Here is a 27,490-nt window from a genome sequence, read left to right on the forward strand (position 1 = left end):
TTAATATAATATATATATTATAACATATATATATATATATATATATATATATATATATATTTAACATAATATATATATTTAATTAGTTGTATAAACTAATTACAATCTTTAACGATAAATGTTCAAAATTTCAAAAAAGTAGCAAAAACATTTTTAAGTATTGATTACTTCAAAATTTATTAAACTTTGTTAAAGTTTGTCAAACAAACGCGACCAACACACGACTGATTTTTATAAATAAAACCGCCAGAGTGTGATGTTAGTAAATTTTACACTGTTAATATTAGAGCATATATTTATTATGCATATATATATCGCGCGCGATATTTTTATGTAAGTATATTATATTATTCAAAAATTGTAATAAAACGTGAACTTTGTACATTCGTTAATTACTACAGATTCCACGTTTTCCTGTTTCTCCTCTGTTCAATTGCCTTATAGTGTTACAGCTACAATATGTTATAGTACAAGTCATTCCATTATTTCAACTATGTAAGTTTATTTCTCTGTCTTTTTATGTACGTTAACTTACAGAAATCTATGTACATGATTTGTTTTTGTATACATGTGTTACTGACGCTGATACATGTGATAAACTTATTTCAATATTCATTTTGTTAATGAGCAGGGAATTGAAAAACATCCACGCCGTAAAAACTTCAAAATAGATAGAAAAATACACAGGTTGAAAAAAATATTAATTGCACGCTCTTGGCAATTTACATATTGACTTTTATTTTAGAATTCATATTGCGAGACAAAGATGAAAATCTTGGCGACGGCACTGCCGGCAAAGAGATTGCCGTGATAGATCTCCATGCTGAGATCCAGTTCGATGTCCTGCGGCCCTGGGATGCTGCGCGTCATCACCAAGACCGCTTGCGAGGGCGTCGGTCTCCTCAGGGCGAAACAGGATTCCGTGGCGCGTGCAACATCCGGCGGTGCGCGCACGTCCACCAGTGCCATGCTGAATTGTATCGTCGACTCGGGCTGATAGCTTCCTCTCATCGTAAAAAGCTCTAGTTGACCGATGGACGGAATGGGCAGCATGCTCACGAAAGTGATGAAGTGGTAGGAGTAGTGTGAGGGTTGCCGAAGGCATGCCAAGTCGTCCGCACGACAATGTTTCGTGCAGCGGCTAAAGTTGAAGTTTACACATTTAAAAGATATATTCAAACTTGACTTAAAAGAATCAAATAGAGTTTAATTTTATTTATTAGTTGCCGCGAGATCATTACTTTTTCCTCGTGGAATCCCGGTAATATCCCGAAGGACAATTTATCTGATTGCATTTGTAACTGCCGCGTGTGTTCTGACACGTCTCGTCCGCTCCCCTGCAGACGCGGCCGCTCGAACACTCGTCGATATCTGCGAACAAACGCGAGCAGAGAAAAATTAAGTACAAAATCGTGACCACACACTGACCATGTCGTGATTGAGATGACGGCAGCAGGAACGCGCTGTCACAACCGAGATGTTCCAGTTTATCGACAAGCGGGTCAAGTACAATTTGCGCTGCGCTACTTAAGCGAGCAATAAAGTAGGTGGAACGCGTGTCTGGCTTGTACGCGCGGTGCTAACCGCACCGTGTGACTCAAGTAAGTGGACTCTCACTTTCCATTTCTTTTAATGAACGTTCGCGCAATTACGTTGACATAAAAGCGCGCCGAACCACATTACTTATTTTATTTTCTCGCCAAATTATTTATAATCGAGACCTGTCTGTTACTTTACCACAAAAAAAAAGAATTATTGTACCTTGACACGTTCGACCGTCGATGCTGAGTCTGTATCCGTCGGGACACTTGCACGTGTAGCTTCCGAGCGTGTTCTCGCAAATGCCCATGCAGAGATTGTTATCTTTGAACTCCGTGCATTCGTCGATATCGGTGCAAGATCGATTGTCATTGTTCAATCTGAATCCGGGATTGCAGGTGCAAATGTAACCGCCCCACGTGTTCAGACACTCGTGCTGGCAGAGCCCTGCCGTTTGACACTCGTCTATATCCTGCAATATTTGCATCGGGTGTAAATATGTAAATTTCATATCTCACTGGTGTGTTCAATACAACACTCACGTAACAGGCGCCTGTCGCGCCTCCGATATTCTCAAAGCCCTCGTTGCACAAACATTTGTACGATCCAGCGGTATTTTCGCAGCGGCTGTTCGATCCACAAACAGAGAAAGGACCCGTGTGCATGCTACACTCGTTGATGTCGACGCAATCATTGTTGAGCCCGATCGCGAAGCCAGCCGGGCAAACGCAGTGATACCCGCCTTGCCTGTTCTCGCAAACCTGGTCCTTGCCGCACTTGTGCGTGCCCTCCTGACACTCGTCTATGTCGATGCAGTACTGACCGGATGGGTCCAGGGTGTAACCGGGTCTACAAATCACTCCGGACACGCATCTGTAAAATTTATTTTTACGTACATACATTATAGTCTTTTTGTAATAGAATTATTTTGACGATTACCTGTAAGATCCCATGGTGTTGACGCATTTTTGCGCGAACCTGCAAGGATTCGGCGTTCTCTGGCACTCATCTATGTCCATGCATTTGCCGCCGGATCCGGGTTCGAAGCCGTTAGTGCAGTTTGTCCAAGGATTAGTTGGAGTCAGCGACGTCGTGGTCATCGTGGTTCTCATTGTGATTGGCGACGAGCGCGGTTGCGAAGTCGATGAACGCGGAATGCGATCGCATCTGTACGATCCCAGGGTATTCCTACATTGGTATCCAGGTCCGCAGTCGTGAGTACCTAGCGCGCATTCGTCGTCGTCCTCGCAGATCTCCGTAGCAGCGTTGAGGGTGTAGCCGGTGCCGCAAGATAAAAAACGCGTGCAAGTGTAACTGCCGATCGTGTTGTCGCATCGTTGCGTTGGCAGACAGTCGTTCAACTTGGAAGAAAAAAACATTAGGATCAGAAGTTCTATCAAAGAAGTTTGACCGCGCGCTTCTCATCTTCCCGTACCTGCAACTGACACTCGTTGATATCGACGCAGGCCTGCGTGAGATTATCACGACGGAAACCGGTCTTGCAATTGCACGTGTAGCTACCCATGGTGTTGACGCACTCCTCGTTACTGCTGCAGGCCTCCTCGAGCTCTCTGCATTCGTTGATGTCGACGCAGCCGCGATTTTTCACGAATCTGGTGCCGCGTATGCACTTTTGATTCGTCGGCGCCGGCAGCGGCGTCGTGGTCGGTCTTCTGGTCACGGGCACGGGCGCCTTCGCACAACTGTACCCACCCGGCTGATTGTAGCATATCTCGTCGCCGCAACTGTCCAGTCCTTCCGCGCACTCGTCTATGTCTGAGATTCAAGACAAGCAATTGTCAGATCGCGCAAAGAGAAAAATAAATCTTCTTTCGCAAATATTTTCAATACTTGGGTGAACATTTATGTTATTCATCAAAGCAGTTAGTCGACTTTCCGGATGAATCGAAAGAGATTTGTGGGACGTGCGAGTGAAGCAGAGCGAAGCGTTATTGTTCAATTGCGCTGTGAATATTTTAGCATTTCAAGGCTGCAGCATAACAAGCACAGGTAAACGTGCACAAGTTTGCGCGATATATACCTACATATATAATATGCGCACGCGTTGCGAGTTATCGCAAGAAAAGCTAACAGACAATCTATAATTCATCCATGCGTTTTTCTCCCGCGGGAAGGTTTACTTAACATGCTTCATTCGGTTAACCCGAAGAGAGAGCTCGATATTATTTCTGACGAGTTCTGAAAGTACGAAAAGTATCTGAAATTTGTGTGTTGTTGAGAAGTGGGGGGAGGGAGCGTTAATTTTATATTCCTTCGTTATAACTACTTTTCCTTATATAACTACTTTTTTTCTATGTAAACTAGAAAAGACACCCGAGAAGTGGTCAAAATCAGAGAAATGTTCAACGTTTCTACTTGTAAAAGCGGAGAAAATATCGATCTCACAGAGAACACGAGTTTGCGACCCAACATACCTGTGCATTGGCGTAAACGGGGATGATATCGGAAACCGGAAGGACACGCTGGTCGCTGACGTTGGCGAGGAGGAGACGGTCTCTCGCATCTGCGAAACACATCATAAGCATTTCCAGAAAAGAAATTACGAGAAATTATCTTTCATTTTCTATAGACCATTACGCCTAACGCAATGCCCGGATGTTTGTCAGTCCGAATTTCACGTGCCTGTATGTCCCTGGAAGGTTGACGCATCTCTCGGAGAACCTCACGTCACATGTGTACTGTCCGGTCAAACACTCGTCGATGTCCTCGCATCGTCGGGTGCTCAAAGAATATTGATATCCGGACGGGCAGGAGGGCAGTCTGGTCAAACACTCGAAGCCACCTTCCTTGTTTGCGCAGTATTGATGCAAATCGAGCCGACAGTTGTGCAGGTTCTCGGAGCACTCGTCGATGTCCAGGCAAGTGCCGTTGAAGACGCGTCTGAAGCCGCGACCGCAGGGCGGTGTTACCTCGCAGACGAAGGACCCGTTCGTGTTGACGCATCTGTGAATTCACGTTTACGCGCGTGGAAATTGAAACAAAATTAAAAAGAATAATAATAACAATATCACCATAAAACATATAATTGTTACGCGAAGTAAAGATGAGAGTCCACCTGTGTGTATTCTGAGGACAATCGTGTCTGCCCAACAGACACTCGTCCACATCCTGGCAGCTCTTCGTCGTCGTGCTGAAGTACCAGCCGGCGCTGCACAGGGGCGAGCAGTCGTAGCCGCCCGGTGTATTCGTACATCTCTCGTGATCCCGACATCCCGGACCGACCGCGCACTCGTCGATGTCCACGCAGTAGCCCGTACTCGCGTCTTTCTTATAGCCAGGTCTGCACGGTTCCGTGGACCAATAACGATCCGTGCTCTAAATAATATAATTCGAAGCCACGTCACAGAATGATAATTTTTTTACGGAATTCGAAGAAATTCGCAGAAATAGCAAATCCGTTACTCACGAGGCTGCTTCTGGGCACCTGTACTTTATTGTATCGTGAATTAACGAACGGTCTTCTCGTTATGATCCTGGAGGTCGTAGTGGTGGTGGTGGTGGTGGTGGTCAATGCTTCGCAAACGTAAGAACCGTTCGTATTGACGCAGTAATGAGTCCGAGCGTTACACGTGTGCAAACCGAGCAGGCACTCGTTTACGTCTTCGCAGAATTCCTCGGTTTCGAGGCGGGAGTTGTTGCGCAGTCGAAAACCGGGCGCACAAGTTGGCGAACATCGGTAACCACCGTCCGTGTTAACGCAACGTTCGCCTATTCCACAGACCGCCAATCCGTTGGCGCACTCGTCAACATCTGCGAGAAGTAAATTGTTTTGAAACGGATTCTTCACGTTACGCTTAAATAATTTTGAAAGAAAAACCTATTTGTGCAAAGTAAAAGCAAACGTGATCATTTTTACCGACGCAACGGTGAGATTTTCCATCGAGAAAATATCCGTCGTCGCAATTCTCAATTTTATTGGCGACGGCTGAAACGGTCGTTTCTTCCAGCTTGTATCGTCTGTACCGATCGTCGTTGCTCTCTTCCACGGCGGTCGTGATTTTGTCCAATTTGACTGGCGCGCATCTAATTATTTTCGTCAATTTTTTGTTACCGCGCATTTGTTTCAATTAACATCATTTTGAAAAACACGTCGACGAAATTTCCCACCTGTAACTGCCGATCTCGTTGACGCAACGCTCGTCAACATTGCAGGAATGCAATTGCTCGCTGCACTCGTCTACGTCAACACACGTAGTTACTCCAGAGTCGGGTTCGCGTCGCGGTTTGTATCCCGCGGAACAATTCCTCGCCGAATTCGATCGCGATTCCGTCTTTCGACGATCGGGAGGATCTCTCGCGATCGTCGAAGTTTTTAAACACTCGTACGCACCGTCGGTGTTGAGGCACGTCGTGCCTGGATCGGTGCAAGGATTGCTCACCTCACATTCGTTCACGTCTAAAATAAATAATTACGATTTAACTAGATTAAAAAATTTAACTAGAGAAAAAAATTATTATCTTAACTAGAGAGAAAATCCGGATTGTGTGTCTGAAATTAAATTTTATTTATTTATTTTTCTTTTTGAGATATTTGCAGTTTTGCCGCGCACTATAGATAAGCTCATAACTATATCAAATGTTATTGGCTACTATTTTACACTAATAACATTTTACACGAATATATTTCTGTCAAAAATTGTTACCTTGCGTATTTCAATGTTAATCAATCACCTCGAAGCTACTCGCATGCAAAAGATACGGAAGTAAAGCGCAAATACGTGCACGGAATCGGGGATCGAATTCAATCTTTTAAACAAACCCCGTGATACCTCCGTTTTCTACAACACACCGATAAATCACCATCAGTCGTAAAATGCGGCATGCATGTGTGGGTCACAGATCAAAATCGAATAAAATAAAACATAGTTTACGCTCTTTCTCTGTCAAAACCTCATGTTTGTGACGTGAAAAGAAGCGACGTACAAATAAATTTATTTTGAACGTATAGTCCGCTCACCGACGCAGATACCCAGGCCGATGCTGTACGTGAATCCCTTCTCGCATTTCACGTCGCACTCGTAGGCACCCTCGGTGTTGCGACACTGTTCCACGTCTGCGAGACAGCTGTGAATATTCTCCGCGCACTCGTCCACGTCTGATCGACAGGAAGAGCGTGTGAGAAAAAATTCTATAGAGCGAATTTTTGTCGTCGCGCAATTGATATGGCAACGTTACCCTTGCATCGCTGCAGCGATTTGTCGAACTTGAATCCTGCGGGACAGGATCTCGCTCCGATCATCTCCAGACACTCGTAACTTCCCTGCGTGTTCACACAGAACGGCTTGTCCGAGGCGCAAGCGTCCGGTAAGACGGCACATTCGTCGATGTCTAAACGATATCGACAATTTGACGTTGTACGTGCACGTTAATTTCGAGAAAAATATGTTTCAATTATAAAATAAAAAATTTTAAGAAATCTCACACGCGCGCTTATGTTATAAGACACGCTCTTCATTACCTTCGCACGCATCTGTACGTAAGTTCAACTGATAGCCGGGAGGACAAGCCTCGTAGAGCGCGTTTTTGCTCGATTTCCCCGTGACGCAGACGTACGACCCTATGGTGTTTCGACATCCTCCTCCGGGACACACCTCGCGCTCCATCAGACACTCGTCCACATCTAATCGAGAAATGTCGAAGGACGCGAAAAGTTGACGATCACACATGCGAACACATCGAATGCACGCGATTTCGTGGAAAAATAAACAACAACAACAAATAGCGCAGCGAGATGTTGAAAATTTGTAGGACTTGTCGTTGAACAAACAGATAAAATGCAATTCTCACAGAAAAGCGGACTACATTACGAGAGTAAACAGCGTTCTATCAAACGTGTGGCGTTACACAACTTTCAACGCAGGTGCATGTGAAAACATAAATCAGACAGAAACGTAACTAGTGTGGATGCACTACAAAACAATTCAGCGTGTTATTCACTTTCTTACCTCAATACTATTTTTTTTTTTTTGCAACACACTACTCTTTTTCTACACATCCGTGTGTTTAGATTTTTTATACATACCGTCGCACACTTGATTAGCGGAATTATAACGATAGCCTGACGGACACAACGGCGAGTCCTCATCGTCGCTCGTGGTTGGTCTTCCTTTCTTGGATGACTTCAAAATGCACGAACGCGCGTCCTTAGCCAATTCGTATCCTGGATTGCAGCTGCACACCACCGCCACTCCAGTGTCGGTGCATCGGTGTTCGCAAGGGTGAGTCGGTTTACATCTGAAAGCAAAAAACTCACCGTTGTTACGTCATATCTGTCTCGCTAATAAATGTTAAGAATCTCCGTCTTGTATACACACCTGTCGATCGGCTGATCTTGCCTGCAGGTCTTCCCGTCCTCCAACAAGGTGAAACCGTCGCGGCATTTGCAATAATACGAGCTCGGGGTCGGTACGCAAATGTCGGAGCACAGCATACCCTTCATGAGCTCACAGATATCGTCCAGCTCTGCGAATCGGAACGACTTTAAAGTCGCATCGTTTAAGCTCGGCAAAAAAATTTACAACCGAACGACATTCTCTCTCGCGCGCGAGCTTTTATTGAACGCGACGCATTAAACAGAATTTATTTACAAACTGATTTTATCAGCGAGCAACAAGTTGTTCTGTTTACCTGGAGTTGGTATCAAATACGATGTCGATTCTGGCGACGTGGAGGACGAATCGGAAGTCGACGACGAAGACGAAGAAGTAGGTGATGAAGATGAAAACGAAGTGGACGACGACGACGACGAATCCGGTGATGGTGGCGACGACGAAGCCGGTGATGATGGCGACGACGAATCCGGTGATGATGGCGACGACGAATCCGGTGATGATGGTGACGACGAAGCCGGTGATGATGGCGACGACGATGGCGACGACGGTGACGAGAAGTCCATGTCGGTTTCCGAGGTCTCGCTGGATGATTCGCTTGTGAGATCCGTCGTCGAACTCGGTGAAGCTTCGCGACAACACTCTAAAAACGCGGGATCCCAAGGAACGCCGAACGAGAAGCTCTTGAAAGAGCATCCTTTGCCCAACGATCCCGTGAGAATACCTGACATTTTTTTGAGAAAGGTTTAGTACGCAATAATTTGCATAAAAATTCACTTCTTGCGTCAATCTTAATGAATTTATCGGTCACCTAGCTTGCATCCCTCGCAACAATCCCGGTGATAATCACCGCGTCCGAGTGTCCTGGATTTGGACGAGGTGCTCGTCACACACGCCAGGCCCTGGCGCGCGTCGGACTTTCCTTTTTCGCATTGCAACTCGTGATAAGCTCGATTGCAGCAGATGTCTACCGTCTCCAGGCAAAGACCCTGCTCGACCCTTGGCACACCGGGCACGGGCCCGGTAAACTTCTCGCACCTCAGACCTTCCTTCGCCCAGGAGGTGCCCAATTCGCAGCACTTCTCAAATCGGTCCTCCATTTTTCCCTCGACGGCAAACGCTACGTCGAACGACAAAAACACGACAGGAACCGTGTGATAAAGTTCTAAGGATTGTTGCATAGAAAAAAAAAAATTTATCTCAACCCTACGATGACTTTTGCTGAACCCGCGCGCGTTTTGACACAAGTCAGGGTTTATTTAACGTAGGCAGTTATAAAGAAATTTTACTTAATTCTGAAATTGATAAAAGTTTGACAAATACACGCTCCGTGTCTGTTTGAGAAATAAAACGTCAAACTATGCAGTTTTGCCTACTTTGCACGTCGTAAATCAACTTCAGAAGAGCAAGATGATGGCAAAAGTAGGTCAAATGCTCTGTGCAGTGTTTGGTTTTTGTCAGCTTATCTTTCAATTTCTTCGTCACCCGCTTCCCTCCGAGCAGTTTTTCGTAGTGTTTGCATGCATTATTGTTAATATCGTATCGTAATTATGACACGGAGTGTGTAACGAACACCTCGCGTTTCTCGGAACGAAGAGCGCGCGTCTTTCGTCCGCCTCTGACGTACAAATTTCCGCGATCCGTCAAGACAGCGCGAAATAGAAAAAAAAAAAAAAAACAAAAAACAAAATCTCGCTTTGCACTTTGATAAGAGAGCGAAGAAACCTAGTCAGAGAGAAAATTGCGGCGATACGCGCAACAATTTTCTCACTCGCCTGATGATGACAGACGCGAATTATCTGCAAAATATATCAATCTAGTCGCGCAAACATTCTAGCGCGAAGGAGCTAGCGAAGATCTGCCAATAAAACGCTCTCACGATCTCAATTGTTTCTCAATGCGCGATACTGATGTAATGCGAAAATTAATTTATATCAATCGAGAGTGTCCACGCGAAAGTTTGCGCGCACCACCATGGGTGTCGCGTGCGCGCGCGCGCGCACGTTCCTTCTGTGACATTGCGTCAATTTGTGACATTGCTCGACGAAATTAATTCGTCGAAATCTGAGTCTGGAATCAACGCGAGCTTGTTTCTTAAAAAAGAGAACGAAGAAAACAGTTTTCGGAATTGAACTCGCGCGCGATTTTGCGAGATAGAGAAAAATTGTCGGCGCATTTTTTTAACACGCAATTACTGATATCTCACTGAAATACTCACCGCACCAGTTGAACTTTACTCATCGTTGGTTTTGAGATATCTAAAGCAACATCGTAGTAATTTGCGTGCGCGAATGAGCCTAGGTCAATGGAGAAGCAACTAATGGGATGATTTGCTTAACGCCCCTATACACTCATCGAACACGCACGACGCAATGAAATTTAGTTGATCACAAACACATCGGCGACGAGATAACTCGGTAATAATTCTCAAACAAGATACTTGGAAAATAATAATTGAAACATTAGTCGACAATTTGTTCTCTATCTGTTCGCGACGAATTAACGAAATTCGTTCCACCTGAGCAGCGCGGAATTTGTCGCTTTGATCTCCGCTTAAAAAAGTGGACAACAAACTAATTTTCAACAACCAATTTCGTTTCGTTTTCAATCGTTGAATCACATTGTAAAAGTATTATTCACTGACTGTGCCGAACAAATAAGACATTTTTTTTCTAGAATTAAATAAGCAAACGCTGATTTGTTGTTTTGCTTTTACGTAAAAATTCTGCGCTTTATTTCGAGCTAGACAATCTCCAGCGTATAATTTTACTTAAACATTTTCGCGAGATCTGATCGACGAATTTGATAGATTTGAACGCGCGTTCTAACGATACCTCGTTTGTGTAGAACCAGCTGTTCCAGATGGACCGTCACCATGAGAAGGGCAATAAAAGACGCCTCGAAATCGATGTGTCGTGTCATCTTTCCTCATCGATCTCCACCGATTGCGATTACAAATTACTCTCACGCGAATTTTTATTATCCCCTTTTCTTTTTTCCTCGTGAACGCGCGAGTCGTCGATATTCTTGTCTCGACGCGGATATACCCTCTCTTTGTCTCTCGCGTTTTCACCGAAAAGACCTTGTGTACGAAAACGCTTCGTGTGTGAGCGACCGTGATGAGGTTTCTCTCGTCGCCGGATGCGACTCAGATGAGAGCTCAGCTTGCATTGAAGCATTTGGCTCGCCGGCACTTCGGTTTTGTCATCTGCACCTTTGTACCATCTCCCTCGCACAGGCGTGGAGATTTCTCCTTCTACCCTTCTCCCTCCTTCTGCATCACATTACGTAGACGACGACTAAGTCCCCGTCCCGGTCTTTTTCACTATCTCCTTACGAATACGCGCGCGCACGCGACTCGTTTTCGCGAATGTTGATTAATAATAGCGCAATTTGAGCAAATACAAGGAGACAAGATAGACCGTTGCTACAAATTGTTACAAACGAAGCTGCCGAATTCCGAGGAAATTCCGAAAATGTTTCAATTCTTCACGTTCGTGTGTTTTTCATCGACTTTGATTATTTCGATTACTGACTTTTCAAAAAACTACTGATTTTTCAAAAAAACGTTCCTGCTGCGTTGTAGTTTGATTTGTCGAACAAACGTACACGCACGTACGCGCGATCCCGTCTCATAAACACGACGCGCGAGGCAGCCTCGCCGCTTCTTCTTGGACCGACATCATCATCATCATCGTCCGTGGTTTCTTCCGTTTCTTCTGCGCTTCTATTGGCCACGAAGCGTCTTTTTTCTGCTTCCACAACAGTGGTCCCCTTGTCGCGCGCCAATTTTCGTTCACCACTCGTCGGCCTCCAAACCTTGACGAGTGGAAATTTATCACATCGTGACACACAGACATTGCAAGCGTGTACGCGTGTATAGTTGGTTCAATATTTTTAGATTTACTTAAAAAATATGTTTATCGAATCTATCGGCGGCACGATTTGATGATCTCGGCGTTGCGTCAAAATTAAATTTTATTGTAGACGCGATATTTCTATTCGTTTGAATGAATTCCCGTTACGGAAGTATCGGTTCACGGAATTGGCGTAACACAGTTGAATTCGATTAAATTTACGTGCGGATCTTGTCTTGCGCGCGTCATCTGACTCGCCGGTTATCGCGAGGCGAGCGATCGTAACACCCCGGGACTCTACACAACACACAGAGTCGTGCATTGTGAAAAAAACCCCTGTCGTTTCGCCGCCAGCTAAGCATCGTCCTAGAGGTTTCGTCGAGCCAGCGTCTTACGCCAGCGTGCGCGCGCGCGCGCGTCTTCAAACTTGTGAAGTGGAGCTTTTTTGTCGCGACGATTTACGGTAGCATGTGCTCGGCCTGCTTGTAATCGGGCCGAGCGGAGAACGCGAGAACGGAGGACGATCCGGACTGTTTGATGTGAAAAAGCCGGGGAATTCGACAATTCACGTGGAAAAAAAAAAGAAACAAAATTACGGCCGCGCGCAAGGACCGGCGGACAAAATTTATTTGTTCGATCGCTTCCTGGTCCGCGTGATGCGCGACGACAGTTTCATGTGCCTCTCCCGCGAGAATCCCACGCGTTATCACCTAAAAACCACACGCACACGCGCGCGCGCACACACACATTCACATGAGAGAATCTTGACAAACACTACAGTTTTTGTCAATCTGAATTTTAAATTGAATAAATAAAATTGTGCAATTTAATTTGATTGTAAAAAATTGGAATCTCTCTTGAAATTTTTAGAATTACGATACGCTACAGTTGCTGCATTTTTTTCTCTCTTTTTCGTTTTTCACCACCTGTTGAATACGTGACGATTAAATGCGGCAACAACTACGCAATTGTTTGTTGCAGTGCGAACACATTTTGCGCTCGTATATACGCGCATTATTCGTTCATTTCGCATAAAAAACGAATCGCAAACCGCGAACAACACGCGGTTGCTCCCAGACTTAAAGAACTAATGAACATATTAAAACTCGTTTGTATCTCGAACTGGCAACTTTATTCGGTTGCGTGGATTGCGTAAGACGAACACGCCGTCTGACGTAATTAAAAGGTTTACACTTGATTCGCGCGCGTCTTCACTGGCACATTTGTCCCTTGTGCGAAAAACCGAGTTTGTTTTTTTCGCACACAGAGACGACGTCGAAGAAACGATCTTCGACAAAACGCATGTATGTATGTACGGTAGCGACCCCGTGAGAGAACGAGCGTTGAAACAAAAAAAAAAAACAGTTTATTACATTTCGCCCACTTTGTAGTATGGAATTGCGGACAAATTCCATTCTATGGAATTTTTACAACCAACCAGAACCAGCAGGTGAGTCTCAGTAGCAAATGTGTACATATAAATACACACACACAAAGTCTAATGATAAAATACAAATCTTATATTGAACCTTATCGTTTCTATAATTTTGACAATAATTTGCTTTCCTCGCACACAAGTTTTTTTTTCTTTTTATAAGTGTAAAGTGATCTAATAAATAAATAAATATATATATACATACATATATATATATATATATCGACACAAAATTATACTGAAATAATGAAACAACATGTTAATTAAAAAATATCGCTGTTGTACTTTGTTCTACAATTACACTTCCTTATCAAATCGATTACCGGCGCTTGCTACGCGCGAGATGTAGTCTAAAATTACTTGTCTCTGTTCTAATTCGCGAAAAATGCACGATCGACAACGACTCGCGTGTGCTTTTGTTTTTCTCAGTCAGTTGATTCGCATCGATGCATTTTCCTCTCTATAGACGCAGACTGTCTGTAAAAGGTGATAAAAGCGTCTCTCGCCGCGCGGACTGACTTCACTTTTGTTGCACAAATGTCTCGCAAAGCGAAATCATTCCGTTCGAACAGTGCGTTGTGTAATGTATCAAATGTGAGAAACGTGTTCGAGACACTTGATTTATACGCGATGAAAAATGAAAACCAAAGAGTGACACGAGGTGTGTGTGTGTGTGTGTGTGTATTGGAAGAACATGAACGAGGTGAGATGCAAGATCCGGAAGGAAATAAGATCTTTTTGAGCGTGACAAGTCCCTGATGGACACCATGACCACCAAACATGATCGATTTAACGATCAAGTTTGTTAAACTCGAAAGTTCAAAAATACTATAAATAGATTGGATTTTATTTGTTTATATATTGCTCGGATATAAATTTTTACTAAAACTGTTAAGCTTATGTTGTAACAAACATCATATAAATTGCAGTTGAGAAAAAATGTATGAAAATATAAATTTTGTCATTACACGATTGTTTATTGATGACTAACGTAATAACGTGTAAATGTAACAGGAACTTATATATAAACTGTATTTTTTATGACATAGGAGGGGAGACCACATTTTTCTGATGTATCTTGTAAATAACATAGAATCTCAATCGGATATCATCACAAAGTATAATTATATAAAAACATCAGATATACATGTAAAATAAGAATACAGATGACAGCAATTTTTTTCTTTTAGACCATCGGTTCCATCGTAGCAAAAGATAAAATCTTTGTTTCTATTATAGATTTATTTTATCAAAAATTGCGATAAAACAATAAATTGTGTAAAAAAGAGATTGGGTGAAATTTGGTGTTTCATGTTTGCGGAAAAATAGAGAAAACACAAAATTGTCACTCTCAAAAACATTCTATTTAGCGACACCTCGTTCTAGGAAGAGGGAAAAGTCACATCTGAGAAATAAAATTTTTTTTTTTCATGAAAAAGCAATTGAATGGAACTCTCTCCATTACAAATGCACATCTTGTTTCTATGTTTTTTTTGTTTTTTGTTTTTTTTTACTATAACTTATCGATGAAATCCGCAATATTAAGACCAGGCGGATATTTTTTTCTGTCGCATTATTTTATTAAAGGGATCGACTAGGCCATATGAATATAACTGAGGAATTTATGTTATGTTTTCTGATACAGATATTCAGTGCAAGAGTAACACCTATCTAAATCTCTAATCCAGACCCTTTCCTTTCAAACCACTTTCAATATATCTTAACGCTGTATTTTGTTTTTTTTTGTTTATACATAGGTTCTCAGTTGAAAGAGTCTAGATATTCTAACTTGTCTTCCTATTTGTAACTATATTTAAAAAAATGTGTCCTGAGATTTATTCATATGGCATAATATTTTCAGTCCAGTAGATCTTTCCTGTGTTTAATTGATTCCGTGCACACAATTTTGCTCAGTTTCTTTTTTCTCACAGTATCTGTGAAGCTTGATTTTACCGGAAATTGGTTAATCCGACTCTATTCACAAGGTTCCTCGCCCTCTGTCAAAATTAAATGGAAATTCTGTTAGGCGCTAAACAAACACATATCCGAGCGCGCACTATAATAATAATAATAATAATAATAATAATAATAATAATAACAACAACAACAACAACATAAGATACAATATATTTGACAATTACCTTCATAATCTCCTTCATGTACTAACAGATCATCTTCTTCGTTGACATCTTCCTCATTGACACCGTCTTCTTCTTCATTTACAACCTCTTCCTCATCATCATCCTCTTCGTCTCTTTCATCATCATCCTCAACTACCACTATGCTGTCGTCGCCTTCTTCTCCTTCTCCACCCTCATCGCCATCCTCAGCACCATCTTCCTCCTCTTCCTCTTCTTCACTCTCGCATTCCTCGCCATCGCCCTCAATGCCGTTCTCTACATCTATGTCTGGAGCCAGGTAATACTAAAACCCCCAAAACTCATCAGTTACATGTTTTGAAAACAATTAAACAAAGAAACAAACTTGATACAAGCATAAACATAAGATTCTAGTAAACAAGATATTTAAAGAACAAAATATATAAATGTATTTACCTGCAATGGATTAGGCCACATGTCATCCTTAATTAGTTCAGCTATTTCATCTGAGCTCGGATCTCCGTGATCCGTGAACCAATCAAAGAACGATCTGTGTTTAAGTGGCCTCTTGCGTCCTTTCAACGGTGCTTTGGTCTTTGTTCTCTTTGTTAAATCAGCACCTTCTTTCCAGCGAATGGGTGTGCTTTGAGATGCTGGATCTCCTGCAAAACAGGAGATTAATCAAAAAACTACACCACTCAAGAGACAAAATAAAAAATGAGCATCTCGGAGCGGAATATCCGGATGTTGATTTGCAAAAAATTATTAACCGTTATTCTATTAATTATAAAGATAGGCAAACGTTTTGATCCTTAACAAAATTTCATGCACACTGACTAGTGAATGATAAAAAAGCAACACGAAATGCGCTCACCAGAAGATCCTAAGTGAAATTCCTTAGTTAAAACCTCGTTTTCAAAATATGGATTTTCATCAAAGTGAAAATTTATTCTATATCCAGATTTTATATCTTCAAATTCTTCAACTTCTAATTTATTTAAGAATCTTAGCGCATCCTCCTCATCCTCTTCCAGTATTTCTGCTATTTCTTTGTTGTTTACAAACTAAACTTGTTATAAGGAATAACATTACTCACACAATATCTGCATGATATATGATACAATAAACAAATATTATATCTCCATTCTCAATCTCTCCCTCATGTTCAAATCAATACTTAAATCAATTTGCAATAGTTGGATCTAAATAAAAAAAACATGCACAAAGTGTACACATTTCAATTTGTACATTACACACTGACAGTCACTATCGCGGCGACGCATCACGATGGTCTCACCACGAGCATGTAACGCAAGTCGCAAAACCGCGACGTTACTCGCAAACGATTAATATATAAAAAGCTCAATAACACGAAAATCTTATGGTTATACACGCTTTTATATGCACGTATATAAGTACAGGCAAGATGGCGACGGTCGCCGGCGGACGCCGGCATCGCGGAGAAACGTCAAAAACGACCGCGCCGTTTTGCCTATCCGCCTCGCGCGACGACGATTTTCTTAACAAGTCGATCAAAAAGGATACAGCTGTCACCCAGAAGTTGGGTATCCTCTTGATGATGTCGTTTCGCTTCTGAAAGTAGGGCTTGCGCAGCTTGTTATACTTCTTCTCGACCTCGAGGATCTCGTCGCTGGCCTTCTCGTTCAGGCCATCGATTTGATTCTGGCACCCATCAATCTCCTCGAGGGTCTTCTGTATCTCAATGTCGTAGTCGCGCGCGTCTCCCTCGCCCGAGCCCGGATCCTCGAGCTCCTTCGCTTTTTTACTCGACGATGACATTGTTCAACGCGCGCTCTTGCCACCACTGTACACGCCACACACACACACTCTGTGTTTATTTCCCGAATGCGCTCACCTCGTCACGCTCGACGCAGAGTGCACGGCGCGCAACACCGACTGCAGCCACGGTTCGCGTAATCGCCGTTAGACGGGCGACTCTCTCGTTTTAAAACTTAAATTCCGTATCGCAACATTCACCCAAGTCGGCCTTAGTGTTCAATTAGCGGCTCGTTGTTTGCGTTCATCATCGCTCACCGCAGCGAGAGAAAAACATTTCGAAGAGACGAGTGTTAATAATTACGCATGTGCCACACGCCCGTGGTAAAAAAAAACGTATATCCGAAAGGTGCGTTGCTTGCTCAATTTGTTTATGTTGTACCTTCGAAGTAACCCGAGTATGTGTGTTTATGTTTCTTTACCAGTATACGTTTGACTAATTACCTGGAACGGACACAAACGAGTCCCTTTCTCTATCTCAACTAATTTATTCCTCCGCAAAGCACGGTCGGGATATACGACTGTCGTAAAAAAAACCGACCTTCCCATCTTCCTCGCGGCCGTTCCCCGAGCGGCAATTCCGCGGCGATTGGGGCCGCAAGTGCGGAAATCGAAAATTTTCACGTAAAACAAGGTTTGGAAGATCGAAGATTCCGTTTGTGTAAAAATGTTCTTCTTACCGATGGAACCGTCCGGCTTACTGGCGGGACCCCCACTCCCGACGATTCGCGCGGCCGAATCGCGGCGTAGGCGCGCCGTCGCCGGCGAGATCGCTCGCCAATCAACAACGGCGTAGTATCGTCGCGTCCGGGATGTCGCTCATGGAACCAAGATGGCATCCGAGGACGGTGCGGTTATCGTGTCAAACTCAAACGTAGGATGCGATGTAAATAATACGAGCCAGCGAGCGAGCGAGTCGGTTGACAGTGAAGCAGCGAACCAAACGTCGTCGGATACGACGTGGCGCATCGTTGACGAGGGGACGGCCGATCGCGATCACGCGCGTAATTCCGCCAGGACGCCCACGGGTTTCCCTGCAGCGTCACAGTTTCACGCGAACACGGAAGGGCACGCGTCACGGGGAGATTCGAGCTCCGCGAGCTCGTCCGGTGATGTTGGAGAACGGGCCGCGAGCGAACCGGACGATCAAACGCACCGCCAGCCGTCCCCGCAACGGCTCACGATGTCACACCAGAAGACTGACCTGGTCGGCGGCACCGCTTGTCTTCCGGGAGAACCAGACGGTAATCTCATTTCATGTCATTCGTTCTCGGGTCATGTTCTCCGACTGTCTTCCCTAAATGGATGAATGTTTTCTTCCTAGCTGACATTTCTAACACCGTGGTACACTTATTCAAGCCTATGCCCACACCACAGCTCTCACTGATAAGCTTTGCATGTCACTATTTTAATTGTGTTGTAAAAATATATATTCAATGGAGGTTCAAAATAATTGAATGATGATCTAAGCACATTTGTTGGATTTGAAGATAATATGGCAAGTTTGTTTTTTGTTTTTTTTTTTTCAGGTTTTTGATTTGTTGCTACAAGAAATTTATTTAAAAATTTTAGTATTAACATTTTTTTTTTTTATTTATACTGATGCTTATCAAAGCATGATTGATGCTTTTCTCATTTATTTATGTGTATCAAATATTTCTATGATTACAATTATTAGCATTTGTATAGAATTGTTGTTGAAAATTATTTGTTAACACAATTTATTTATGTTTATAGATTATTTTAATTATTTATGTTTATTGTCGCAAGCTTAACAAATAAAACAGTACGTACATAAAATTATATATTGACTTGTAGTTACGTAATTTATATTTATATGTAATTAATCTTATTTTTAGTATTTATTGTTTGTTATAAAATGGATTCAATATATGTGTATATATTTATTTATATCTTCGTTTTATAATGCGATAATGTAAAAGGAAGTCAATACTGTTTAAAGTCAAAATTAATATATTCAATTACAAAAAATCCACCCTTTAATAGATATAAAACATACAGTAAGCTAAAAAAATCTGTTGTAGAGATTGTTATATTTGTGATATTTGCGTGACACCGGTGTGAAATTTCCCTCCCAAGCAACTTTAAGTTCTCTCTTCGCAAGAAGAATGTTCCTTGGCCATGGAAAACAGTAAAAGCAAGCTATAAACATAAAAGGAAACAAAATGGTTTTTGTATTCAGATTGGATATCAGAAAGGGAGGGACTAAAAGAATGAGGGGAAATAAAACAGCAGAGAATTGGATAAGTAGGTTTTTACTCCTTATGTCTCAGAGTGATAAAAAGAGAGTTTATGTATAATGCAGGAGGAGGGGATATCAATAGATCAGCTTCTGGACCAATTTGGATCTTTGCGACCACTACTGTAGTGTCTTCCATAAAAACAAATAGATAGAAAAGTACAAAAAAAAGTCATATATCATACATGACACACTATATAATTAAAAATCTGAGCGTGACGATATTCTAAGGATAATATTTGTCTTCCTCAAGTTTATATAATGGTACCATGTATGATGTGCAGGAAGTCCAGATCACTGTAATAATGATGTAGTAAAACCTGTGAAGGAATTGATGCAACAAATACACACACATGTAAGTATTGTATAATTATTGCAAAGTACGTTCTGTGGTGTTTTACATATTTAATGCCACATATTTAAAAAAAAAAAAAAAAAATGAAATAATTCAGTATCTGTTTATGTGACTTCAGTAATTTTACTTGCAACGACAGAAATTCGTAAAGAACTGTCTTTGATTTAGGTCGAATCTGCGTGCAAAGACACAACGTTATCCGGAAATATGCACGCGTTACCCACGAAAGCGAAACTGGAGGGATGTGTAAACTTCTCCAGTAATACTCCACAACTGGGAGAAAGCCCGCAGAGTAGCGGCGAAGTCATCAGCAGTCCGAGGAGTCCCGATTACCCACCGAGAGTCTCCGTCAGTCCTCATCCTCACAGTCCCGACACATTTTCCATCGGCTTGATGTCGGCGAACTCAACGGTCATCATGGACACAGCAAAGTACGAAGAGGACAGCGCTGATAGTGTGGCCATGCACAAGGATAAGGTGACGGAGTACTCATTTTGCACATTGCCAGAAAAGATCGGCAATTCGCAAACCGAGATCAGAAAGACAGAATCGAGCGAGGAGCAGGACGAAAAAGTCATAAACACAAACATAAAAATAGAACCGATTGAATCTAAGGAAGAACCAGTGGATTCTCCGGAAAAGCTTCAAGTTCCGGTCAAAGTGGAGTGGATGAAGAACGAGTCCTCGAAGATATCTCAAGAGAAACTCGCGGATTCTACTTCGAGTTCTAATCCGTCATCAAGTTCGCACTCGAAAACTTCCTCTTCGAAAGAGAAACGTTCGAAGGACGACAGACGATATTGCTCGCGGTGTTACAAGAGAAAGAATATAAAGAGAGCAAGCATCGGTGTGCAATGCAAAAGGGACCGTCACATGTTGTCTTTGAGCAACAAGGTTTTTTCCTCCAAGTCTTCTGTCAGTGATAACGTGAGGATGAATCTACAAGCGAAGAATTACAAGATGCTCACCAGTCCATTGGTGCAGGGCGAACTGTTTGAAGGCCTAAAGTACAAGAAGTTTATTCACATAGAAATTTATCCCAACGGCGGCGCGTCGGTGGTCCACATGTTTCAGGATGAAATCGACAATTTGTCGCGTGAACAGATGGAAGAGTTGGTGCACGAATATTTTAAGGTAAATGAAATTTGTCGTTACATAACGACAAATAATTTTGTTTGTAATGCGCGCGTTCCGCATGTACGCGTTGCAATTAATACGATCTGATTGTATTTTCTCCACAGGTGGTATTTGGTGAAGACGAAAATGGAAACGCTTATCACGTTATGGGCATAGTTCACAATGCGGCCGCGTATCTGCCCGATCTTTTAGATTACATGGCGACCAATTATCCCACGTTGACCGTGAAAAACGGAGTGTTGGGTAGAAGCAGCGACATAGAAACAACCACAATGGCTCAATACAAAGACCAAGTTTGTAAAGCTTATAGCAATGGCACCATTAGATATGGACCGTTGCATCAAATAAGTCTCGTGGGCACCGTTCACGAAGAGGTCGGCGGTTACTTCCCGCATCTACTGCAAAAGTTAGAAGAGAATCCATTCCTGAAAATGGTAAAATACATTTGTCCACACATATCACAAGTTGCATATATCTAATTTTGTTCATTGTGGTTTTGTATTTTTTGTTTTATAGACGATGCCTTGGGGGCCTTTGTCTGTCGTGAAGATGGAGACGCCACAGGAGTCGAACGACGGTCCCATCTTGTGGATCCGGCCGGGTGAACAGCTGGTGCCAACTGCCGATATAAACAAAAGCCCGTACAAACGACGCAGAACAGGCATTAACGAATTGAGAAATCTCCAATATTTGCCGAGATTGAGCGAGGCGCGCGAGTATATGTTCGAGGATCGCACGAAGGCGCACGCCGATCACGTCGGTCACGGATTAGACAGGATGACCACAGCAGCAGTCGGTGTGCTGAAAGCTGTTCACGGCGGTCAGACGTCTGATTGCAACAGAATCACGAAGGACGTCGTAGCCTTCTACGCGGGCGACTTCGCGGAGCTCGTCGAGAAACTCCAGCTGGATCTCCACGAGCCACCGATATCGCAGTGCGTGCAGTGGGTTGAGGACGCGAAGCTGAACCAGTTGCGAAGACAGGGCATACGCTACGCCAAGATAAATCTCTACGACAACGACATATATTTTCTACCGCGCAATATCATTCATCAGTTCAGAACGGTATCGGCCGTAGCGAGCATTGCCTGGCATATCAGACTGAAGCAATATTATCCGGAGTCGCAGCACAGTTCGAGCATCAGACACAGCCGCGTGATGAACGAATCTGCTCATCGTATCAAAGAGAAAAAAACTCTAGAATCTGTCGGTGACGAGCAGAAAGAGAACACGAATCGGCAGCGTTTGGATCAGAAACTGTCGATCGATTTTCTCGAGAAAGCGAAGGAGAGGGCGGCCGAGTATCAGGGTAATCTAAAGAAGTCCGATCAGCATGGGAAACATCGCAAGAGTCGTCATCACTCGAGATCGCACTCATCGTTGAAGCGAAAAGTAAAGGAAGAGAACACCGAAAACTCGTCGTCGGACCCATTCGGTAAATCGTCCAAGAACGAAAACACCGAGCAGAAGCAAAGCGGCGACAAGAGGGACGAAAAAAGATCGGAGAAAAAGCACAAGGATTGTCGCCGCAGCAGCGACAAATCCAGCAGTCATCGCACACACAGCAATAACTCCGACACCTGTCATTTTTGTAAGAAGAAAAAATACGACAGCAACGGTCACAAGTTGAGTCATCACTGCGGTCATCACGAGAGATCAAGCAGCAAAAACATATCGAGTAAGGAAAGTGTTTCCGCTCTAGTCGATACGAGAGTGGTTTCCAAGTTCGATAGTTCGTCTTCCATGAAGGAGACTAAACGGCAACTGAGCGATTCGGGACTGTCTCCGTCTGTAGACGCGTCCGAGACCAGAGCTTCCTCTCCGGTTGTCCTTGACGAGCAGGTTCTGATGCAGCGACAGGCCATAGCGAAAACGTACGCCACCCAGGTGGTGGACAGGGCGTTGGAGATAGCCATCTACAAGTCCAAAACCGACGTCGATGAGGTTTGTCAGTCGTTGCGCGCCGAGGTTTTGGAAGCGTCGAAGGAGGAGCTGGAGAAAATTCACAAAGAGAGCTTTGACATCGCCGAGCAGTACTTCAAGGACGACGTAGCGAAATTGAAGAAGTACTGCCATTTGTTAGAAGCAGAGACCGTAATGGCGTTTTCATCGAAGATCGAATGCGCGACGGAGAACGCCGTCAAGGCTCTCATCGAGATGGCAGAAGACGAGGCGAAGGAGAGAGCGAAAAACGAGAAAACCACTAATCTCGCTACTTCCGATGGCAATTCTTCCAACGAAAATTCAACAGTCACGTCGTCGACGTTGACTACAACGATGACGGCAACAGCGGCGCTGGCGACGACGACGACGACGACATCAACAACAACAACAGCAACAGCAACAACAACAACAACGACAACAACAACTACCACCTGCGTCTCCTCGTATTCTTCTTTGTCCGTGTCCTCTGCGTCCTCGTCTACCGAGAACGAGAGGCACAGCAACAGCAGAAACAGCAGCAGCGAGGAGAATTGCTCGAAATCGTTCGAGACTCACTCGAAATCAAAATGTACAAAACGACACGACAAAGACGAGAGGGACGACAGCAGAGAGCGGAGACACAAGAAGAAGAAAGATCACGAAAGATCACGGGATCAAAAGCACGGTCGACATCGCCATCGGAGTCCCCAGTCTTCGAAATCAGATTCCAAGATGTCTGACCCCAGCAAGGACGAGACACCGAACATTTCCGGTCTCCCGCACATGTGTTCCGCCTCGGAGAAATCTGAACGAGCGAATTCTAAGGAAGACGAGAAGAAGACGGATACGAGGAGAACGAAGTGTCACTGTCACAGATACGGAGAAAAGAGACAGTCCGGCGGCAGTAATATCGACAAGGACAGCCGCTCGTCGAGTCACTCATCGAGCTCGAAACACAAGAGAAAGCACAGTTCGTCTCCTTGCGAGCACACGAAGAAATTTCAAAAGGATTCGAGCACGCGAGTTTCCCAATCGAGCGCGCAGACGAGCAGCACGACAGCAGTGGCGATAACGACGACCAAAATCGCATCAACGACGTCAGCGACATTGTCGTTACCGACTACGTCGACGACAACGACAAGTTCAACGCACTCATCGCCGACGAGTACCGCTGCGTCGAACACGTGAAAAGATGATCATCGTTATCGACGAATGTAATAGTACAATCTGCTTGTTGAAGAGCATCGAATCCAATGTCCGCGCGACGAGAACGAAGTCGTCGTTTGTCTACGGATTTATTTATGTATCATCAGACGCGGAGTTTTCGGGGATGAAACTTCGGCTAATTGAAGAGAAAGAGAGACGTATCTCTCTGGAGCGCGCGTTTCGCATACCGGCGTCTCACGTTATCGCTTTGTTACCTCAATGTCAGTGGCGTAGTAAGAAAAAACAGCGCTTGGAGCGGTCTTCTCTTCCCTACAAAGTTGCTTTGATAATAACTTACTTCAATAATTAACAAATATTTTAATCTAGTAAAATCAATCTTTTTATTTTACGCTTTATTTTTTTGATAAAAAAATAATTTTTTATAAAAAGAGAAGCGACGTCTCGATCGCAAAACATTTTTTTTTTTTTTTTTAATGTATTCACAGTTGTCTGTGTTGGAGACAGTGAAGTTAAAAGCGTGAACTTCAAACAATAAAAACGCGTTTACATATTGCTCTATTGCTCTATTGCCCTGTTGAAACGGCGCCCAGGACGGATTGTCCCCTCCGCCCTCCCCACTTACTACGTCACTGCTCAATGTTGTATTCGAGAATCAGCAAATTCTAAGTTTTTGCCAAGGTGATCTTCACGCGGCACACCATGTCCTAACAATATTCTATCGATACGTATCGAATATCTATAGAATCTGGATCTGATATCCGTTGTGCTCTACATAGAAATAGTTTCCTCAGTACTTTGTCTTTGATTTGACCGATTCCCACACGTATCGAACGCCTTTAATCATTCTGTCAATGCCCGGATGCTCTTCTTTGACCTTCACGATGAAACAAGTTTTTACGGCAGCGCGCGAATTTTCTTCTCGCGCCGTCTTCTTCTCTTCCCGATCTTCATTCTCGAGGGTGCAAGGAACAGTTTTCCGCGGAGTTTATCTCAACATCAGTCTTATCAGAGTCGCCGTAAACTCGATTACTGCGCCGTTCAACGCATTGACAGAAAAGTTAAACATCTATCGTGTGTGAAGGAGTGTATGTTCGATAGTTACATTCAAAATATCGATTTTGCCGGTGTGTTAACGCGCCATCAGCTGTTTGTAGCCTCCCCTTCTCCGCGTCTCACTCCCTTCATGGTCCAGTGCGAACAGATTCTCTCTGACGTGGCTGAACGGTCACGGGGATTTTCAACGAGAGAGGAGAGCGACAACGGAAAGAGATTGCACATCACGGATTGCGTTTGTATTTTACCAAAGTAGAGATCGCCGTATTTCAAAAATCCAAAGACGAGAGATAGAATCTTTACTGACCGAGAGAATTTGCCTCAATCCGTTTTTCCTTCCGCGACGTACGTGACACAGAGACAAGCATTTAAACACACAGGTACACACACAAACACAAAAGTAAAAAGCAAAAAAAAGTTTACTATGTAACATGAAGAAAAAATAAATACGGTCTTTTTTAGAAAGTACATGCACACTCGTTCTCACACACACACACACACACCACACCACACCACACACACACAGGATCGCAAAACTTATTTTGTTACAAGAGAACTTTGAACGTTCTTTACTTCTCATTCGCCAATGAGAATTAAAAAAAAGTAAAGCTAATACGTATAATATAGACGACCAAATGGAATGGTGTACAAAAGGGGATTTGTACAAATTTGTGATCACGAAAATTATAATCCCAATTAGCACGTTGGTGCGATACATACTTGTACATAGAGTAAAATATTCTTGTTTTTTTTTCTTTTTGAAGAATCGTATTTTCATCTCACGAGATTCGCTTAAGTTATTATTTATGTGTGTTGTTCTATAATATTATTTATGATTTTTTTTTTTCATTTTGGTCATTCGACGATAAAAACAATTCGAAATCCCGTACATATTAAAGAGTAGTAGATCGCTTGATTTCTCAGTCGACCGATACCATGTTCGTTTTCTTATAATAGTGTGACTGTGTGAGAAAACTCGTGTTATACAATATCTACTTATATTATTATTAGATACGTAGGATGTCTTAAAGACGATCGACGAGATGTAAGAGACGTCTCTTGTACATATATGTCATATATATATCTCATATGTTTATATATGGTATATATATGTATATATGTGAGATATGTATGCAATATATATCATATACATATATATACAAGGATGTTCCGTAACTAGTGATACAATCGGCAAGATCAGATTTTTATGTAAAACCATGAAAAGTGTAAACTAATAATTTTTCACACAAAGATTCGTCTGAAATGTTAGTTTTAACGTTCATAAGTTCAGAGCGTATATTTAGCCAACATGTTTAGACTCCTAAAAAGTTCTCGAGTAATCAATTTGTACGTTGTCAAATCAAAAAATCATTAGCTTTGTTTCCCATATTTCTCGTTTGTCTTAAAAATTTGTTTGTTGCGTCGTTAGTTACGGGTCACCCTGTATATATGCGATAATTAAGATACTGATAATAAGATAAGGACATCCTCTGCACGTGATTGTGTTTGGTATCACACGCGTCGCGAAACAAACGCTGTCGGTGACGATTTTTCATGATATTGCTTATTATCTATCTTGAGAATTTATTATCGAGTAAGTTTACAATTTAGTTCCTAGTTGACGCGAACAACAATTTTAAATATTACTCACTTCCGATTGTTTCTTCGCAAAAAACACATTTTTCGTTTTTTAAGTCAAAGATAAAGTTGAACTTTACAGAAACTCTGAGTTTTTGTTTCCTTAACAAGAGAGAGCATTAAAAAAACTCTTCACTTTTGCAAAAGCAAAGATTTGCAACATTGCGACAATTTAATCACAAACAATATCGTTTCTTTTACTTCCTGTATCTAAATGTAACAATATGTTAAAGTAGTTTTCGGAAACTTATCAATTTAAAGAAAAACAATTTAACGGTGTTAATTAAAAAGATTTTACGCACGTATTAAAATTGTACCTCGCGAACGACTCGCAGTACGCTCTCCTTACGTTTTCTCACAACACATTGTACGTTTACAATAATAATGATCATATTTTCCCGTATTCTTTATTTCGTAAGAGCCGTATTCTTTATTTTATTAAGTACGAGGATTTCTCATAATACATGGAGACGTTAGTGAAGATGTCGTGTCACGCTTTCGTTACGTACAACCTGTGTTCGGAACCGATTTATTTGTTGCACATTTGCGTTAGTTGTCACACGATTAGTGTTTAGAAACAAACAATTAAATTAAAAAAAAGATTTTCTAGAAACAAACTAAACTTAGATCAGTTGTGACCACCAGTCTTCGAGAATAATAAGTTTCAATCGTACATTTTTGCATTGCAGTGTATGGTTGGTTTTTCTCAATAATAAATAAGTCAAGCACAATGTGTGTGAAACATGAGATTCTTTCGAACGACTTTCCTCGTAAAACGAGGCGAGAACGAAAATTTACAGGAAAGAAACGCGCTATAGAGTGACTGAAATGTGACTGTAATGAGATAACGAAAGTATACACAGATAAAATATATACATAT

The 27,490-nt window shown here is 42.6% G+C and overlaps 3 protein-coding genes across 8 annotated transcripts; 1 reads left to right on the plus strand and 2 right to left on the minus strand.

Moving 5' to 3' along the window:
- Nucleotides 1-482: 482 nt before the first annotated feature.
- On the minus strand, nucleotides 483-11,441 carry LOC109857084 (fibrillin-1-like). Of its 2 annotated transcripts, XM_020433041.1 has the most exons (20): nucleotides 10,724-11,441; nucleotides 8,701-9,009; nucleotides 8,188-8,613; nucleotides 7,875-8,022; nucleotides 7,583-7,794; nucleotides 7,019-7,180; nucleotides 6,736-6,888; nucleotides 6,518-6,655; nucleotides 5,668-5,956; nucleotides 5,417-5,583; nucleotides 4,967-5,310; nucleotides 4,616-4,875; nucleotides 4,183-4,503; nucleotides 3,975-4,063; nucleotides 2,975-3,315; nucleotides 2,479-2,900; nucleotides 2,082-2,412; nucleotides 1,762-2,011; nucleotides 1,242-1,371; nucleotides 483-1,141 (listed from the first exon to the last, which is right to left on the minus strand). In XM_020433041.1, the coding sequence occupies exons 1-20, from the start codon at nucleotides 10,809-10,811 to the stop codon at nucleotides 742-744; spliced, it is 4,980 nt and encodes a 1,659-aa protein (XP_020288630.1). In that variant the 5' UTR covers nucleotides 10,812-11,441; the 3' UTR covers nucleotides 483-741. The 2 variants fall into 2 exon arrangements, with proteins under 2 accessions (XP_020288630.1, XP_020288632.1); XM_020433043.1 differs by lacking the exons at nucleotides 6,518-6,655; nucleotides 6,736-6,888; nucleotides 7,019-7,180 and having other exon boundaries at nucleotides 10,724-11,439.
- A 1,389-nt stretch (nucleotides 11,442-12,830) lies between these two features.
- LOC109857066 (protein SET) lies at nucleotides 12,831-17,171 on the minus strand. 2 transcript variants are annotated; one of them, XM_020432992.1, is made up of 5 exons: nucleotides 16,826-17,171; nucleotides 16,155-16,344; nucleotides 15,737-15,933; nucleotides 15,323-15,605; nucleotides 12,831-15,178 (listed from the first exon to the last, which is right to left on the minus strand). In XM_020432992.1, exons 1-5 carry the CDS (start codon nucleotides 17,078-17,080, stop codon nucleotides 15,156-15,158), a joined length of 948 nt encoding a protein of 315 aa, XP_020288581.1. In that variant the 5' UTR covers nucleotides 17,081-17,171; the 3' UTR covers nucleotides 12,831-15,155. The 2 variants fall into 2 exon arrangements, with proteins under 2 accessions (XP_020288581.1, XP_020288580.1); XM_020432991.1 differs by having other exon boundaries at nucleotides 15,737-15,942.
- Nucleotides 17,172-17,313: 142 nt separating this feature from the next.
- Nucleotides 17,314-27,469, plus strand: LOC109857065 (serine-rich adhesin for platelets-like). 4 transcript variants are annotated; one of them, XM_020432988.1, is made up of 5 exons: nucleotides 17,314-17,426; nucleotides 19,622-19,692; nucleotides 19,861-20,826; nucleotides 20,934-21,263; nucleotides 21,346-27,469. In XM_020432988.1, the coding sequence occupies exons 1-5, from the start codon at nucleotides 17,384-17,386 to the stop codon at nucleotides 23,938-23,940; spliced, it is 4,005 nt and encodes a 1,334-aa protein (XP_020288577.1). In that variant the 5' UTR covers nucleotides 17,314-17,383; the 3' UTR covers nucleotides 23,941-27,469. The 4 variants fall into 4 exon arrangements, with proteins under 4 accessions (XP_020288577.1, XP_020288576.1, XP_020288578.1 ...); XM_020432987.1 differs by lacking the exon at nucleotides 17,314-17,426 and adding an exon at nucleotides 17,870-18,321; XM_020432989.1 differs by lacking the exon at nucleotides 17,314-17,426 and adding an exon at nucleotides 18,252-18,321 and having other exon boundaries at nucleotides 19,404-19,692.
- Nucleotides 27,470-27,490: the final 21 nt, after the last annotated feature.

Source organism: Pseudomyrmex gracilis, unplaced genomic scaffold (genome assembly GCF_002006095.1).
Source record: "Pseudomyrmex gracilis isolate BER0280 unplaced genomic scaffold, ASM200609v1 scaffold_143, whole genome shotgun sequence".
NCBI lineage: Eukaryota > Metazoa > Arthropoda > Insecta > Hymenoptera > Formicidae > Pseudomyrmex > Pseudomyrmex gracilis.